General features: G+C 47.1%; 1 protein-coding gene across 6 annotated transcripts in view; it reads right to left on the reverse strand.

Moving 5' to 3' along the window:
* LOC147090484 (neuroligin-1-like) overlaps positions 1-14,984 on the reverse strand; it is a 1,435,039-nt gene that overhangs the window by 16,421 nt on the left and 1,403,634 nt on the right. For all 6 annotated transcript variants that reach the window (XM_085977252.1, XM_085977250.1, XM_085977255.1 and 3 more), the window contains one exon: positions 5,402-6,191. In XM_085977252.1, coding sequence (XP_085833378.1) covers positions 5,402-6,191 — 790 coding nt within the window. The remainder of the gene's footprint in view (positions 1-5,401; positions 6,192-14,984) is intronic.

A 14,984-nucleotide genomic window follows, 5' to 3' on the forward strand; every position in this document is an offset into this window, starting at 1 on the left:
TCTGTCCGCCAACCAGTTCTCTATCCAAGTCAATACCTTGCCCCCAATCCCATGTGCCTTAATTTTGCACGCTAATCTCTTATGTGGGACCTTATCGAAAGCCTTCTGAAAGTCCAAATACACCACATCCACTGGTTCTCCCTTATCTATTTTACCAGTTACATCCTCAAAAAATTCCAGTAGATTAGTCAAGCATGATTTACCTTTTGCAAATCCATGTTGAATTTGTCCGATCCTGTCACTGCTTTCCAAGTGCTCTGCTATTACATCTTTTAGAATGGACTCTAGCATTTTCGCCACTACCGATGTCAGGCTTACTCTACCACCTATACTATAATTCCCCGCTTTTTCTCTGCCACCTTTTTTGAATAGTGGGGTAACATTAGCTACCCTCTAATCCATGGGTACTGTTCCAGAGTCTATCGAGTTCTGGAAGATGACCAGCAATGCATCTACTATTTCTAGGGCCACTTCCTTAAGTACCCTGGGATGTAGATTATCAGGCCCTGGGGATTTATCGGCCTTCAGTCCCATCAATTTTCCTAACACCATTTCCCTACAAATACTGATTTCTTTCAGTTCCACCCTTTCATCAGACCCTATGTTCCCCGGCATCTCTGGGAGGTTATTTGTGTCCTCCTTTGTGAAGACAGAACCAAAATATGTATTGAGTTGGTCTGCCATTTCTTTGTTCCCCATTATAAATTCCCCTGATTCTGACTGCAAGGGACCTACGCTTGACTTCACCAATCTTTTTCTCTTCACATATCTATAAAAGCTTTTACAGTCAGTTTTTATGTTCCCTGCAAGCTTACTCTCATATTCTATTTTCCCTTTCTTAATTAATCCCTTTGTCCTCCTTTGTTGAATCTTAAACTGCTCCCAATCCTCAGGATTATTGCTTTTTCTGGCCAATTTATATGTCCTCTATTTGGATCTTATGCTATCCCTAATTTCCCTTGTTAGCCACGGTTGAGTCACCTTTTTTGTTTTATTTTTATGCCAAACTGGGATGAACAAATTCTATAGTTCATCCATTCGGTCTTTGAATGTTTGCCATTGCCTATCCACCGTCAACCCTTTGAGTGCCATTCCCCAATCAATCCTACCCAACTCGCTCCTCAGACTATCGTAGTTTCCTTTATTTAAATTGAGGAACCTAGCATCTGATTCAACTACTTCATTCTCCATCTTAATGAAGAATTCGATCATATTATGATCGCTCCAACCCAAGGGGCCTTGTACAACAAGATTGCTAATTAAACCTTCTCGTTACATAATACCCAGTCTAAGATGGCCTGATCTCTGGTTGGTTCCTCGACATATTGGGCCAGGAAACCTTCCCGTAAACACTCCAGGAATTCCTCCTCCACAGTGTTGTTACTAATTTGGTTAGCCCAATCTATTTGTAGACTAAAGTCACCCATGATGACTGCTGTGCCCTTATTGCACGCTTCTTTAATTTCCCTTTTAATGCCATCCCCAACCTCCGCCTTACTGTTTGGAGGTCTATATGCCACTCCCACTAATGTTTTTTTCCCCTTGGTATTCCTCAATTCTACCCATACAGATTCCACATCATCAGAGCTAATATCCTTCATTACAATTGTGTTAATCCCTTCTTTAACCAGTAATGCTACCCCACCTCCATTTTTGCATCTACTATTTCTAGGGCCACTTCCTTAAGTACCCTCGGATGTAGATTATCAGGCCCTGGGGATTTATCGGCCTTCAATCCCGTCAAATTCCCTAACACCATTTCCCTATAAATACTGATTTCATTCAATTCCTCCCTCTCATTAGACCCTGGCCCAGAAATTCCAGAACGGGGCTTGCAGCGCGTGCAAGCCCCGTATTTACACTTACCCCGCGCTACTGACGATCAGCTCCAGGGACGCCTGGACTTGGTGAATGAAAAAGAAGAATCCCGGGCAGCGTATGACATCACGCCGCCCAGGAGTGCAGCCAGCGCGGACCCAGGAGCGTGCACTGTAAGTGAGACACGCCCCTTGAGGTCTCAGTTTCACTGGACACGCCCCCAATGTTTCTGTCAAGCTGCTAAGGATTTTTACATGCAAAGCAGCAGTTTAAATAGGTTTTTGGAAGTTTTCTGAAGATTTTGGTAACTTTTATAAACTTTTTAAAATGTTTACATTATTTTGAGTAATCTGAAGTAGTTTTAAAGAGAATTAAAGCAATTTAAAGACTTTTAAAAGCCCTAAAAGAATTTTTTAAATTCCATTTATTTATTTAGCAATGTCGTCGTCATACGTGTCTTCACACTGTTCCCTTTGGGGAACTGTATGAAGTGGTGGAAGGATTTATGGCCATGATTAACGCTCATTCCGTGACCGTAACCATCTTTGAACCAGCCATTAGGGCGGTTAGTCCTATGGCGGGAGGGTTTTACGGGCTCCCACAAGCTATACAAGGAGGGGGGGCCACCCACACCCACGGACGCAAATATCCCACTGGATGTCAACCCAGAATTTAGAGCCGGAGCTCCGACTCCACTTGCCGGGACTGTCTGGAGCGGGGTTCGAAACCCTACCCTGATCTGGCCCAGCGGCGGGGATCCTACCGCTATGACAAAGGCCCAATCCAATTAGCAACGTGAAATGGCAGCATAGGGCTCCAGTCACGGGGAGGGAAAAGGCGCAGGAAACGTATGGGTGTCACCTTTTGTGCGGAGTGGGCCTTTTGCGTAGCAGTAAGCATCCCCGCCGCTGGGCCAGAAGGAGTAGGGTTTTGAACCCCACTCCAGACAGTCCCGGCAAGTGGAGTCGGAGTTCCAACTTTAAATTCTGGGTGGACATCCAGCGGGATACTTGCGTCCGTGGGTGTTGGTGGCCCCCCCCCCCCTCAGATGGGTTGTGGGAGCCCGTAAAACCCTCCCGCCATAGGACTAACCACCCTAATGGCTGGTTCAAAGATGGTTACGGTCACGGAATGAGCGTTAATCACGGCCATAAATCCTTCCACCACTTCATACAGTTCCCCAAAGGGAACAGTGTGAGGATACGTACGATGATGACCTCTTGCGCAATGCACCTCCTTGGACCCTCAGTCGCAGATGCGAGGGGGCAAGTCGTGCAATTGTTAAATTTTTCATTTTATTGACATGTCAAATGTTGGCCCAGTAATTCCCTTCCAACTGCGCGAGTACGGTCGGGGTACTTACGCATCTGGCCGGATGAAATGCCGGTTTTCAGCATGCACAGTGCTTTTGGGGAAAACCGGCATTTCCTGTCCTCTGAACGAAGGGGTTCAGAGGCAGAACGCGTGCGACTGCACAGGCAGCGCGTGCGCAGTATAATTCGCCGCTTTCATTACTGCTTTCAGTGAGGTCAAGTCCTTACAACTTACACATGAAAAAAGCATGGGTACAGTTGCTCCAGAGGCTGCGGAGGAAGATATTTCTTATCGTGGAGCTTCTGTAAGTATGTATGTCTGTATATATTCCTTTGCGTGTTATGTATATATTCCTTTACTTATGTGTATGAATGTATTATTTAATTATGACTTTCAGAGAAAGTAACTTATTTGAAAATCATAATTAAAAACATACATTCATACACATTAGTAAAGGAATATAAAACATACATACATATACGTAAAGGAATATATGTGGACATACATACATAACTCATTCTCACATTCCATTCACACAGCCACAATTGCTCCTTCTACCTACCGTTCTGAAAACCCTTTAAAAAAAAAAAAATTTTAACTTTAAAACTTACTTAAAATTTCTTAAAATAACTTCCCTCCCTTTCCCAAACAAAAATATTGCATTTCAAAAGCTCCACGATAAAATATATCTTCCTCCGCAGCCAATGAACCACTTTACACTTGCTTTTTTTCAGTGTAACTTCTAAGGACTTAACCTCACGGATTTCATGAATGAAATCCACGAAGTTCACTGCGCAAGCGCTGCCTGTGCAGTCGCACGCGCTCGAGGTCTGGAAATGCCGGCGTTCCCCGCATGCGCTGTTCATGCTGAACGCCGGCATTTCCAACGGCCAGATGCGTGAGTACCCCAAGCGCACTCAAGCCTTTGGCCGCGAATTTCTGGCCCCCTATGTTCCATGATATTCCAAAGGCTTGATGATGAAGATTCTAGTGGTAATTTGGTGACACCACATGAACTGAAATAACGCCATCGTGTGCCGCTCTCAGCCGTGGCTCAGTGGGCAGCTCTCTCTCTCTCTCGCCTGAGTCAGAAGGTCATGGGTTCATAGTCCCACTCCAGAGACTCGAGTACATGATCCAGGCTGATGCTCCCAGTGCCAGTACTGAGGGAGTGCTGCACTGTCAGAGCCTTCTAGCCTTTCGGATGAGACGTTAAACCGAGGCCCCGTCTGCTCTCTTGGATGGATGTAAAAGATCCCCACGGCCACTATTTTGACGAACAGCAGGTGAGTTCTCCATAGTGTCCTGGGGCCAATATTTATCTCTCAATCAACATCACTAAAAAACAGATGATCTGGTCATTATCACATCGCTGTTTGTGGGAGCTTGCTGTGCACAAATTGGCTGCTGTGTTTCCTACATTACAACAGTGACGACACTTCAAAATAAAGTACTTCATTGGCTGTAAAGCGCTTTGGATGTCCGGTGCTCGTGAAAGGCGCTATATAAATGCAAGTCTTTCTTTTGTTGGGGAGAACTAGGGGCCTTAAATCAAAGTTAGTCACGAATAAATCCAACATGGAATTCAGGAGAAACTTCTTTACCCAGAGAAACGTATAAAATTCTCATTGAAACGTATAAAATTCTGACAGGGTTAGACAGACTGGATGCAAGGAGGATGTTTCCCCTGGCTGGGGGGTCTAGAACGAGGGGTCACAGTCTCAGGATACAGGGTAGGACATTTAGGACTGAGATGAGGAGAAATTTCTTCACTCAGAGGGTGGTGAACCTGTGGAATTCTCTACCACAGAAGGCTGTGGAGGCCAAGTCACTGAATATAAGAAGGAGATAGATAGATTTCTAGACACAAAAGGCATCAAGGGGTATGGGGAGAGAGCGGAAATAAGGTATTGAGACAGAGGATCAGCCATGATCATATTGAATGGCGAAGCAGGCTCAGAGGGCCGAATGGCCTACTCCTGCTCCTATTTTTCTACGTTCTATGAGTGGTGAGAATGTGGAACTCGCTACCACAAGGAGTGGCTGAGGCTAATAGCGTAGATCCATTAAAGGGGAAGCTAGATAAGCACATGAGGGAGAAAGGAATGGATGGATGTGGTGAGATGAAGTAGGGTGGGAGGAGGCTTGTGTGGAGCATAAACACCCAGCATGGAACAGTTGGGCCGAATTGGCCTGTCTCGGTGCTGTAAAATTCTATGTAAACATTAGGGAGGTGTTTCAGTCACGAGGATGAAAATGGCCGACTCACCCGGTCTTGGCAAAGTTGGTCCAGTAGGTCATCACCACGGCACTGAGCATGACGTCGTTCTTGGAGAAGTTGCACGGGAACAGCTCGGTGACGCCAATCATGGGGATGCCGAAGACGTAGGGGATCTCGTCGCCGTGGGCCGCGTCGGCCCACACCGCCTTCATCTCACTCTGGCAGTGGTGATAGAAGGTGTAGAAGTAGGTGGGCGACTGGTACTCGGCGTGGAGCCGGGCCGTGGCGATGGCCGGGGCCACCCACTGGTGGTCGGTGAAGAGGGCCAGCAGGGTCTTCCGGCGCATCTCCCCGTTGTCCCGATCGGCCCAGTCTGTATACATGAACTTGATGGTCTCCCTCAGGATGTCCTTGCCCTCCGGGTAGCCGTAGAGGTTGTCCACGAAATTGGAGACGGCAAAGTCGAAGTAGCTGGCCGAGATGCCGTCCTCATTGTCCACCAGGGACTCCACGAACTTGAAGCCCTCCCCTTGGTTGACGCCCAGCAGGATGTCGTAGTTGAGGAACTCGCCCTGCTCCATCAGGATCTCGGGGTCGTCTGGTAGGACGTCGCCGTCGACCACCGGGCCGAAGGCGATGTGGTACCTGGTGGGCTGGATGTCCTGGTCCACCAGCTCCCGGAAGGACTTCCTCCGCAGGCAGTCCACCATTTCCACGGTCTCGAGAAAGTTGCAGCCCACCTTCTTGGCCAGCATCCGCGTGTACTTGGCCGGCTGGTAGTTGACGGACCAGCTCGATATCGCCGTTCCACTCTGAGCGATGGCTCGCTGGAAAAGACCTGGGAAGGAAAGATGGAAACGTCAGTCTGTTTTTTTTGCGCCATTTCAGTCTCATTGCGTAAAGCCTACAGCACATACACAAAGCTCAGGTGCCAATCTACGCATTTCTTAGGCATTGAGCCGAACCCCTGGCAAAACATTCGGGTGATATAACCCTTATCTCTCTTTTGTTCTTTACTTCTCTCTATAATTCACAGGCATCATTGCATAGAATCACACAGCACAGAAGGAGGCCATTTGGCCCATCTTTGAAAGAGCTCTCCAATAGTCCCATTCCCCCCCGCTCTTTCCCCATATCCCTGCACTTTTCTGTACTTCAAGTATTTATCCAATTCCCTTTTGAAAGTTACTGTTGAATCTGCTTCCACCGCCCTTTCGGACAGCGCGTTCCAGATCTCAACAAAAATTCTAATCTCGCCTCTGGTTCTTTCGGCAATTATCTTCAATCTGTGTCCTCTGGTTACCGACCCTCCTGCCAGTGGAAACAGCTTCTCCTTATTTACAGTACCAAAACCCCTTCATAATTTTGAACACTTCTATCAAATCTCCTCTTAACCTTCTCTGCTCTAAGGAGAAGAACCCTAGCTTCTCCAGTCCCTCTGTGTAACTGAAGCCCCTCAGCCCTGGTACCACCCTAATAAATCTCAATTTATTTTATCTCGTCTCCTACACTGCTTAGCCTTGGTGGTGTCCTGAATCAGGAGTTTTGACCTTTCACCTAGGTTCCTTTTCCTCTTGTTAGAGAATGAGTCAACTCCCGATGGAGAATGAGCTTGAAACGACAGTCTGGTCTGATGATTAACCCCTCCCCTCAAAAGACACTGGGGTTTTCTTGCAGCCCAACCCCGTGTGGTGTTTAATACCGCTAGTCAATTATTAGAGAGGGGGCTGCTCTTCAATTTCTGGCTCCTGTTCAGCCCCACGCTCCTGATCTTTGGCCTCTTGGTGTGGGCGAGGGCGGGCAACATAGGAACATAGGAACAGGAGGAGGCCATTTAATTCCTCGAGTCTGTTCCGCCTTTCAATGAGATCATGGCTGATCTGCGACCTAACTCCATATACCCACCCGCCTTTGCCCCATATCCCTGAATACCTTTGGTTAACAAAAATCTATCAATCTCTCACTTAAAATTAACAATTGATCAAGCATCAATTGTCATTTGCGGAAGAGAGTTCCAAACTTCTACCACCCTTTGTGTGTAGAAGTGTTTCCTAATTTCACTCCTGAAAGGTCTGGCTCTAATTTTTAGACTCTGCCCCCTAGTCCTAGACTCCCCAACCAGCGGAAATAGTCTCTCTCTATCCAACCCTTAATATCTTGAAAACTTCGATCAGATCACCTTCTAAATTCCAGGGAATACAACCTTAGTTTGTGTAATCTCTCCTCGTAACTTAACCCTTGGAGTCTGGGTATCATTCTGGTAAACCTACGCTGCCCTCCCTCCAAGGCCAATCTATCCTTCCTAAGGTGTGGTGCCCAGAACTGCTCACAGTGCTCCAGGTGTGGGCTAACCAGGGCAAGTTAGAGGACCTCCTCGTGGGTCTGGCCAAGGTGGCCATCTACAGGTCCTGGTGGAGTTGCCAACCCTCCAGCCCTGGAGTCTTCAGGAATTAAAGATTAATCTCCGGGACACTGCTGCGAGCAACACCTGGGAGAGAAGAAAAAAAACCGAGGGATGTTAAAAATTGCGTTGTTCTTTGAAAACTTCACTAACAATATCGGACATGGTGGGGGGAGGGGGGAAAGGCTGATCGATTGACAGTCGAGAATCATCCAATCGGGTAACAAAGTGTCGGCTTGCTGACCAATTGGAGCAGGAAGGACATATCGGGCGACCAATGGCGAGAGTGAAGGGGGCCGGGCGGTTGGAGGCAGTAGGCCATGTGGTGGCACCTCCAGGAATATGTCCAATCAGAGGTGGCAAGACTAGGTCAAGGATGGACAAGGCCTATGGAGGGCGGGGGTGGGGCCGGGGGGGGGGGGGCGCGGTCACTCTGGCTACCTGCCTCTCTTCTGCAGTCTTGTCCATGCTCGGATGGTCCTGGCTAGGGACTATGCGGTGTCCAGCGATTAGGCTCGAGGCCTCCCTCGACCTGTGGCCGCCACAGGGATTGGCGTGCCTTACGTAAATATTAATATTATAAATTTAGTTTGATATGTTTCCTTTTGTTTTTTTGGGAGCTTTATTTTATATAGCACTCTCGCCTCAGAGTCTAAAGGTCGTGGGTGCGAGCCCCACTCCAGAGACTTGAGTCCATAATCCGGGCCGACACTCCCGATGCAGTACTGAGGGAGTGCTGCACTGTCGGAGGTGCCATCTTTCAGATGAGACGTTAAACCGAGGCCCCGTCTTCCCCCTTAGGTTGACGTAAAAAATCTCACGGCCACTATTTCGTAGAAGAGCAGGGGAGTTTGCGTAGTTAAAGTGTTAGCGTACTGCGTGCAGTTCTGGTCGCCATATAATAAAAAGGATATAGAGGCACTGGAGAGGGTGCGGGGAAGATTTACAAGGATGATACCAGAAATGCGAGTGTATACATATCAGGAAAGGATGAAAAGGCTGGGTCTCTTTTAAAAAGAAGACTGAGGGGTGACCTAATTGAAGTCTTTAAAATTATGAAAGGTTTTGATAGAGCGGACACAAAGAGAATGTTTCCAATTGTGGGGAAGAGCAGAACTAGAGGCCATCAATATAAGATAGTCACTAAGAAATCCAATCGGGAATTCAGAAGAAACTTCTTCACCCAGAGAGTGGTGAGAATGTGGAACTCGCTACCACAGGGAGTGGTTGAAGCGAATAGTATCGATGCATTTAAGGGGAGGCTAGACAAGCACATGAGGGAGAAGGGAATAGAGGGTTACGCTGATGGATTTAGATGAGGAAAGACGGGAGGAGGCTCGAGTGGAGCATAAACGCCGGCATGGACTGGTTGGGCCGAATGGCCTCTTTCTGTGCCATATATCCTATGTAATCCGATGAGTTCTCCCCGGTGTCCTGGGGCCAATATTTATCCCTCAACCAACATTGCTAAAACAGATTATCTGGTCATTGTCGCATTGAAGTTTGTGGGAGCTTGCTGTGTGCAATTGGCTGCCGCGTTTCCCACATTACAACAGTGTCTATGCTTTAAAAGTGCTTCTTTGGCTGTAAAGCGCTTTGGGACGTCCTGAGTTCGTGAAAGGCGCTATAGAAATGCAAGTTCTTTCTTTCTCTGTGGTTACCTTCCTTTATTAGTCCCGCCCCTTTAGAAAAAATGAGGGTGTCACATGTAAATTGGGTTTACTGTTGGCGACACTGAGGCAACCCAGTGGAATCCTTGTGGATCGTTTCAGAAGAAAAGCAGGTGGAGTTTAAGAGTACATCATGTCATTGCGTAGGCTACCAGCAGAGGGGGACAATCTTGGAGGTGAAATAGTCATTCACTTGGGTAAGCTCTTGGCTGAAGAAAATATGCTCCTGAATTAAGATAGTAACAGGAATGGTTTGTCTTGAATTTTATTCAGGACCTAGATCCATAGAAACCTCTTATAACGCGCTGTGCTACCACCTTCCTTGTAACTAACTGTTCCTCCTCAGGTCTGGACAGGGCTTGCCAACCCTCCATGGTTTGGTCTGGCATCTCCAGCAATTGAAGATTAATCTGCTGCGAGGAAACTCAGGAGAAAAATCATTGGGGTGGGGGCGTTGAGAAAAATCGTGTTGTTTTCATTTTCTTTGAGCACGTTCATATCTCAGAGTTAGTTGCAAAAATATCGGAGGTGGGGAAAAAAATGGCCGCTTGACCCATAGCCATCCAATTGGGTAAGAGTCGGTTGGCATTACACTTGGCGTGGGAAGGCGGTGCGGGGTGGGGGGGGAGGGACGCCACGAGGGTGGGCGTGCCGGCCGACCAATGGCGGGACCGGCTGGGGGGGATGGGGGCAGTTGGAGGTCAGAGATCATGTGACGAACCCTGCAGGGATATGTCCCAGCAGCCCTGGGCCTGGTTGAAGATCCGTGATGGAGGCGGTCGATCCCCAGCGTCCAACTGGCCTCGTCTGTAAAACAAAAGGGGCAACCAGCTGGCAGGTTTTTTGCCCCCCCAATTCCCCCCACCCCACATCCCCCCCGCCACCAGCCCATTTTTCTGAAGACAGTGAGCCATATTGAGTGTGGTTACCCGGCATATCATCCCTTAGCCCAGGCAGGGAGTTTCCTCAGAGTATCCTCATCCATGCCTTTGTTAACTCCAGACTTGACTACTCCAATGCTTTTCTGGCTGGCCTTCCATAAGAGCATAAGAAAATAAGAAATAGGAGCAGGAGTCGGCCATTCAGCCCCTCGAGCCTGCTCCGCCATTCAATGAGATCATGGCTGATCTGATCTTGGCCTCAACTCCACTTTCCCGCTCTCTCCCCGTACCCCTCGACTCCCCTGTAGTTCAAATCTCTGTCAATCTCCGCCTTGAATATATTCACTGACTCCGCCTCCACCGCTCTCTGGGGTAGAGAATTCCAAAGATTCACGACCCTCTGAGAGAAGAAATTCCTCCTCATCTCCGTCTTAATCGTGAATAGCACGTTTACGGAGTTGGACACACCGCAGGTAGAGGTTGGACAGGAAGAAAGGGAACGGGTGACCAACAGGCAGAGTACTAGGCGCAGGCAGGTAGTGCAGGGGTCCCCTGTGGCCATCCCCCTCTCCAACAGATACACCACTTTGAGTACTGTTGGGGGGGATGGCTTATCAGAGGAAGGCAGCAGCAGCCAACTTCCTGGCACCAGGGGTGGCTCTGCTGCACAGAATGGGAGGAAAAAGAGTGGTCGAGCTATAGTAATAGGGGCTTCAATTGTAAGGGGAATAGATAGGCGTTTCTGCGGCCGCAAACGAGACTCCAGGATGGTGTGTTGCCTCCCTGGTGCAAGGGTCAAGGATGTCTCCGAGCGGCTGCAGAACATCTTGGAAGGGGAGGGTGAACAGCCAGTTGTCGTGGTGCATATAGGTACCAACGATATAGGTAAAAAGCGGGATGAGGTCCTAAAAGCGGAATATAGGGAGTTAAGAGGTAAATTAAAAAACAGGACCTCATAGGTAGTAATCTCAGGATTGCTACCAGTGCCACGTGCTAGTCAGAGTAGAAATAGAAGGATACTTCAGATGAATACGTGGCTGGAGGAATGGTGCCAGGGGGAGGGATTCAAGTTCCTGGGACATTGGAACCGGTTCTGGGGGAGGTGGGACCAGTTCAAACCGAACGGTCTGTACCTGGGCAGGGCTGGAACCGATGTCCTAGGGGGAGTGTTTGCTAGTGCTGTGGGGGAGGGTTTAAACTAAAATGGAAGGGGGTTGGGAACCAGAGCAGGGAGACAGAGGAAAGGGAAACAAGGATAAAAGCAAAAGATAGGAAGGAGAAAAACAAAAGTGGCAGTCAGAGAAATCAACGGTTTAAATCAAACGTGACCACAGTAAATAATAATTCTAATAGGTCTAAGAGCGTTAAAAAAACAAGCCTGAAGGCTTTGTGTCTTAATGCGAGGAGCATTTGTAATAAGGTGGATGAATTGGCTGCGCAAATAGAGGTAAACGAATATGATTTGGTTGGGATTACGGAAACGTGGCTCAAGACTGGGAGCTCAACATCCAGGGGTATTCAATATTCAGGAAAGATAGGCAAAAAGGAAAGGGAGGTGGGGTAGCATTACTGGTTAAAGAAGGGATTAACACAATTGTAATGAAGGATATTAGCTCTGATGAGGTGGAATCTGTATGGGTAGAATTGAGAAATACTAAGGGGAAAAAAACATTAGTGGGAGTGGTATATAGACCTCCAAACAGTTAGGCGGAGGTTGGGGATGGCATTAAAAGGGAAATTAAAGAAGCGTGCAGTAAGGGCACAGCAGTCATCATGGGTGACTTTAATCTACATATAGATTGGGCTAACCAAATTAGTAACAATACTGTGGAGGAGGAATTCCTGGAGTGTTTACGGGATGGTTTCCTGGACCAATATGTCGAGGAACCAACCAGAGATCAGGCCATCTTAGACTGGGTATTATGTAACGAGAAAGGATTAATTAGCAATCTTGTTGTACGAGGCCCCTTGGGTCGGAACGATCATAATATGATCGAATTCTTCATTAAGATGGAGAATGAAGTAGTTGACTCAGAAACTAGGGTCCTCACTTTAAATAAAGGAAACTACGATGGTCTGAGGAGCGAGTTGGGTAGGATTGATTGGGGAATGGCACTCAAAGACTTGACGGTGGCTAGGCAATGGCAAACATTCAAAGACCGAATGGATGAACTACAGAAGTTGTTCATCCCAGTTTGGCATAAAAATAAAACAAAAAGGTGACTCAACCGTGGCTAACAAGGGAAATTAGGGATAGCATAAGATCCAAGGAGAGGACATACAAATTGGCCAGAAAAAGCAATAATCCTGAGGATTGGGAGCAGTTTAGGATTCAACAAAGGAGGACAAAGGGATTAATTAAGAAGGGGAAAATAGAATATGAGAGTAAGCTTGCAGTGAACATAAAAACTGACTGTAAAAGCTTTTATAGATATGTAAAGAGAAAAAGATTGGTGAAGTCAAGCGTAGGTCCCTTGCAGTCAGAATCGGGGGAATTTATAATGGGGGGCAAAGAAATGGCAACCAACTAAATACATATTTTGGTTCTGTCTTCACAAAGGAGGACACAAATAACCTCCCAGAAATACCGCGGAACATAGGGTCTGATGAAAGGGTGGAACTGAAAGAAATCAGTATTTGTAGGGAAATGGTGTCAGGAAAATTGATGGGACTGAAGGCCGATAAATCCCCAGGGCCTGATAATCTACATCGCAGGGTATTTAAGGAAGTGGCCCTAGAAATAGTAGATGCATTGCTGGTCATCTTCCAGAACTCGATAGACTCTGAAACAGTACCCATGGATTGGAGGGTAGCTAATGTTACCCCACTATTCAAAAAAGGTGGCAGAGAAAAAGTGGGGAATTATAGACCGGTAAGCCTGACATCGGTAGTGGGGAAAATGCTAGAGTCCATTATAAAAGATGTAATAGCAGAGCACTTGGAAAGCAGTGACACGATCGGACAAAGTCAACATGGATTTACAAAAGGTAAATCATGCTTGATTAACCTACTGGAATTTTTTGAGTATGTAACTGGTAAAATAGATAAGGGAGAACCAGTGGATGTGGTGTATTTGGACTTTCAGAAGGCTTTCGATAAGGTCCCGCATAAAAGGTTAGCGTGCAAAATTAAGGCACACGGGATTGGGTGCAAGGTATTGACTTGGATAGAGAACTGGTTGGCGGACAGAAAGCAAAGAGTTGGAATAAACGGATCGTTTTCCGAGTGGCAGGCAGTGACTAGTGGGGTACCGCAAGGATCGGTCCTAGGACCCCAGCTGTTCACAATATATATTAATGATCTGGACGAGGGAATTGGATGTAATATCTCCAAATTTGCAGACAGCACAAAGCTGGGTGGGAGGGTATGCTGTGAGGAGGATGTCATGAAACTCCAGTACAATTTGGACAGGTTGGGTGATTGGACAGAAACATGGCAAATGCACTATAATGTGGATAAATGTGAGGTTATCCACTTTGGTGGCAAAAACAGGAAGGCAGATTATTATTTGAAGGGCAATAGATTGGGAGAAGGGGAAGTGCAAAGAGACCTGGGTGTTCTTGTGCACCAGTTGCTGAAGGTAAGCATGCAGGTGCAGCAGGCGGTTAAGAAGGCAAATGGTATGTTGGCCTTCGTAGCAAGAGGGTTAGAGTACAAGAACAAGGATGTCTTGCTGCAGTTGTACAGGACCTTGGTGAGACCGCACCTTGAGTATTGTGTGCAGTTTTGGTCACCTTACCTGAGGAAGGACGTTCTTGCCATGGAGGGAGCGCAGCAAAGATTCACCACCCTGATACCTGGGATGGCAGGAATGACGTACGAGGAGAGATTGTGTCAATTGGGCTTATACTCACTGGAGTTTAGAAGATTGAGAGGGGATCTCATCGAAACCTATAAAATTCTGTCAGGTCTGGACAGACTAGATGCAGAAAGGATGTTTCTGATGGCCGGGGAGTCCAGAACCAGGGGTCATAGTCTAAGGATAAGGTGTAAGCCATTTAGGACTGAAATGAGGAGGAATTTCTTCACCCAGAAAGTGGTGAACCTGTGGAATTCTCTGCCACAGAGGGCGGTGGAGGCCAGTTCATTAAATATATTCAACAAAGAGTTGGATATATTTCTTGAGGCTAAAGGGATCAAGGGATATGGGGAGAAGGCAGGGACAGGGTACTGAATTTGGATGATCAGCCATGATCTCATTGAATGGTGGAGCAGGCTCGAGGGGCCGAATGGCCTACTCCTGCTCCTATCTTTTATGTTTCTATGTTTCTATGTTTAAATGGGTGACCTCTTATTCTGAAACTATGCCCCCCTAGTTCTAGACACTCCCATGAAGGGAAACATCCTCTCTGTATCTACCTTGTCGAGCCCCCTCAGAATCTTATATGTTTCAATAAGATCACATCTAATTCTTCTAAACTCCAATGAGTATAGGCCCAACCTGCTCAACCTTTCCTCATGAGACAACCCCTTCATCCCAGGAATCAACCTAGTGAACCTTCTCTGAACTGCATCCAATGCAAGTATATCCTTCCTTAAATATGGTGACCAAAACTGTACACAGTACTCCAGGTGTGGTCTCACCAGCGCCCTGTACAGTTGTAGCAAGACTTCCCTACTTTTATACTACACCCCCCTTGCAATAAAGGCCATAAACTAGAGCTCATCCAAAACTCTGC

Source organism: Somniosus microcephalus, unplaced genomic scaffold (assembly GCF_052327205.1).
Source record: "Somniosus microcephalus isolate GS21.2 unplaced genomic scaffold, FLI_Smic_1.0 unresolved_chr4, whole genome shotgun sequence".
Classification (NCBI taxonomy): domain Eukaryota; kingdom Metazoa; phylum Chordata; class Chondrichthyes; order Squaliformes; family Somniosidae; genus Somniosus; species Somniosus microcephalus.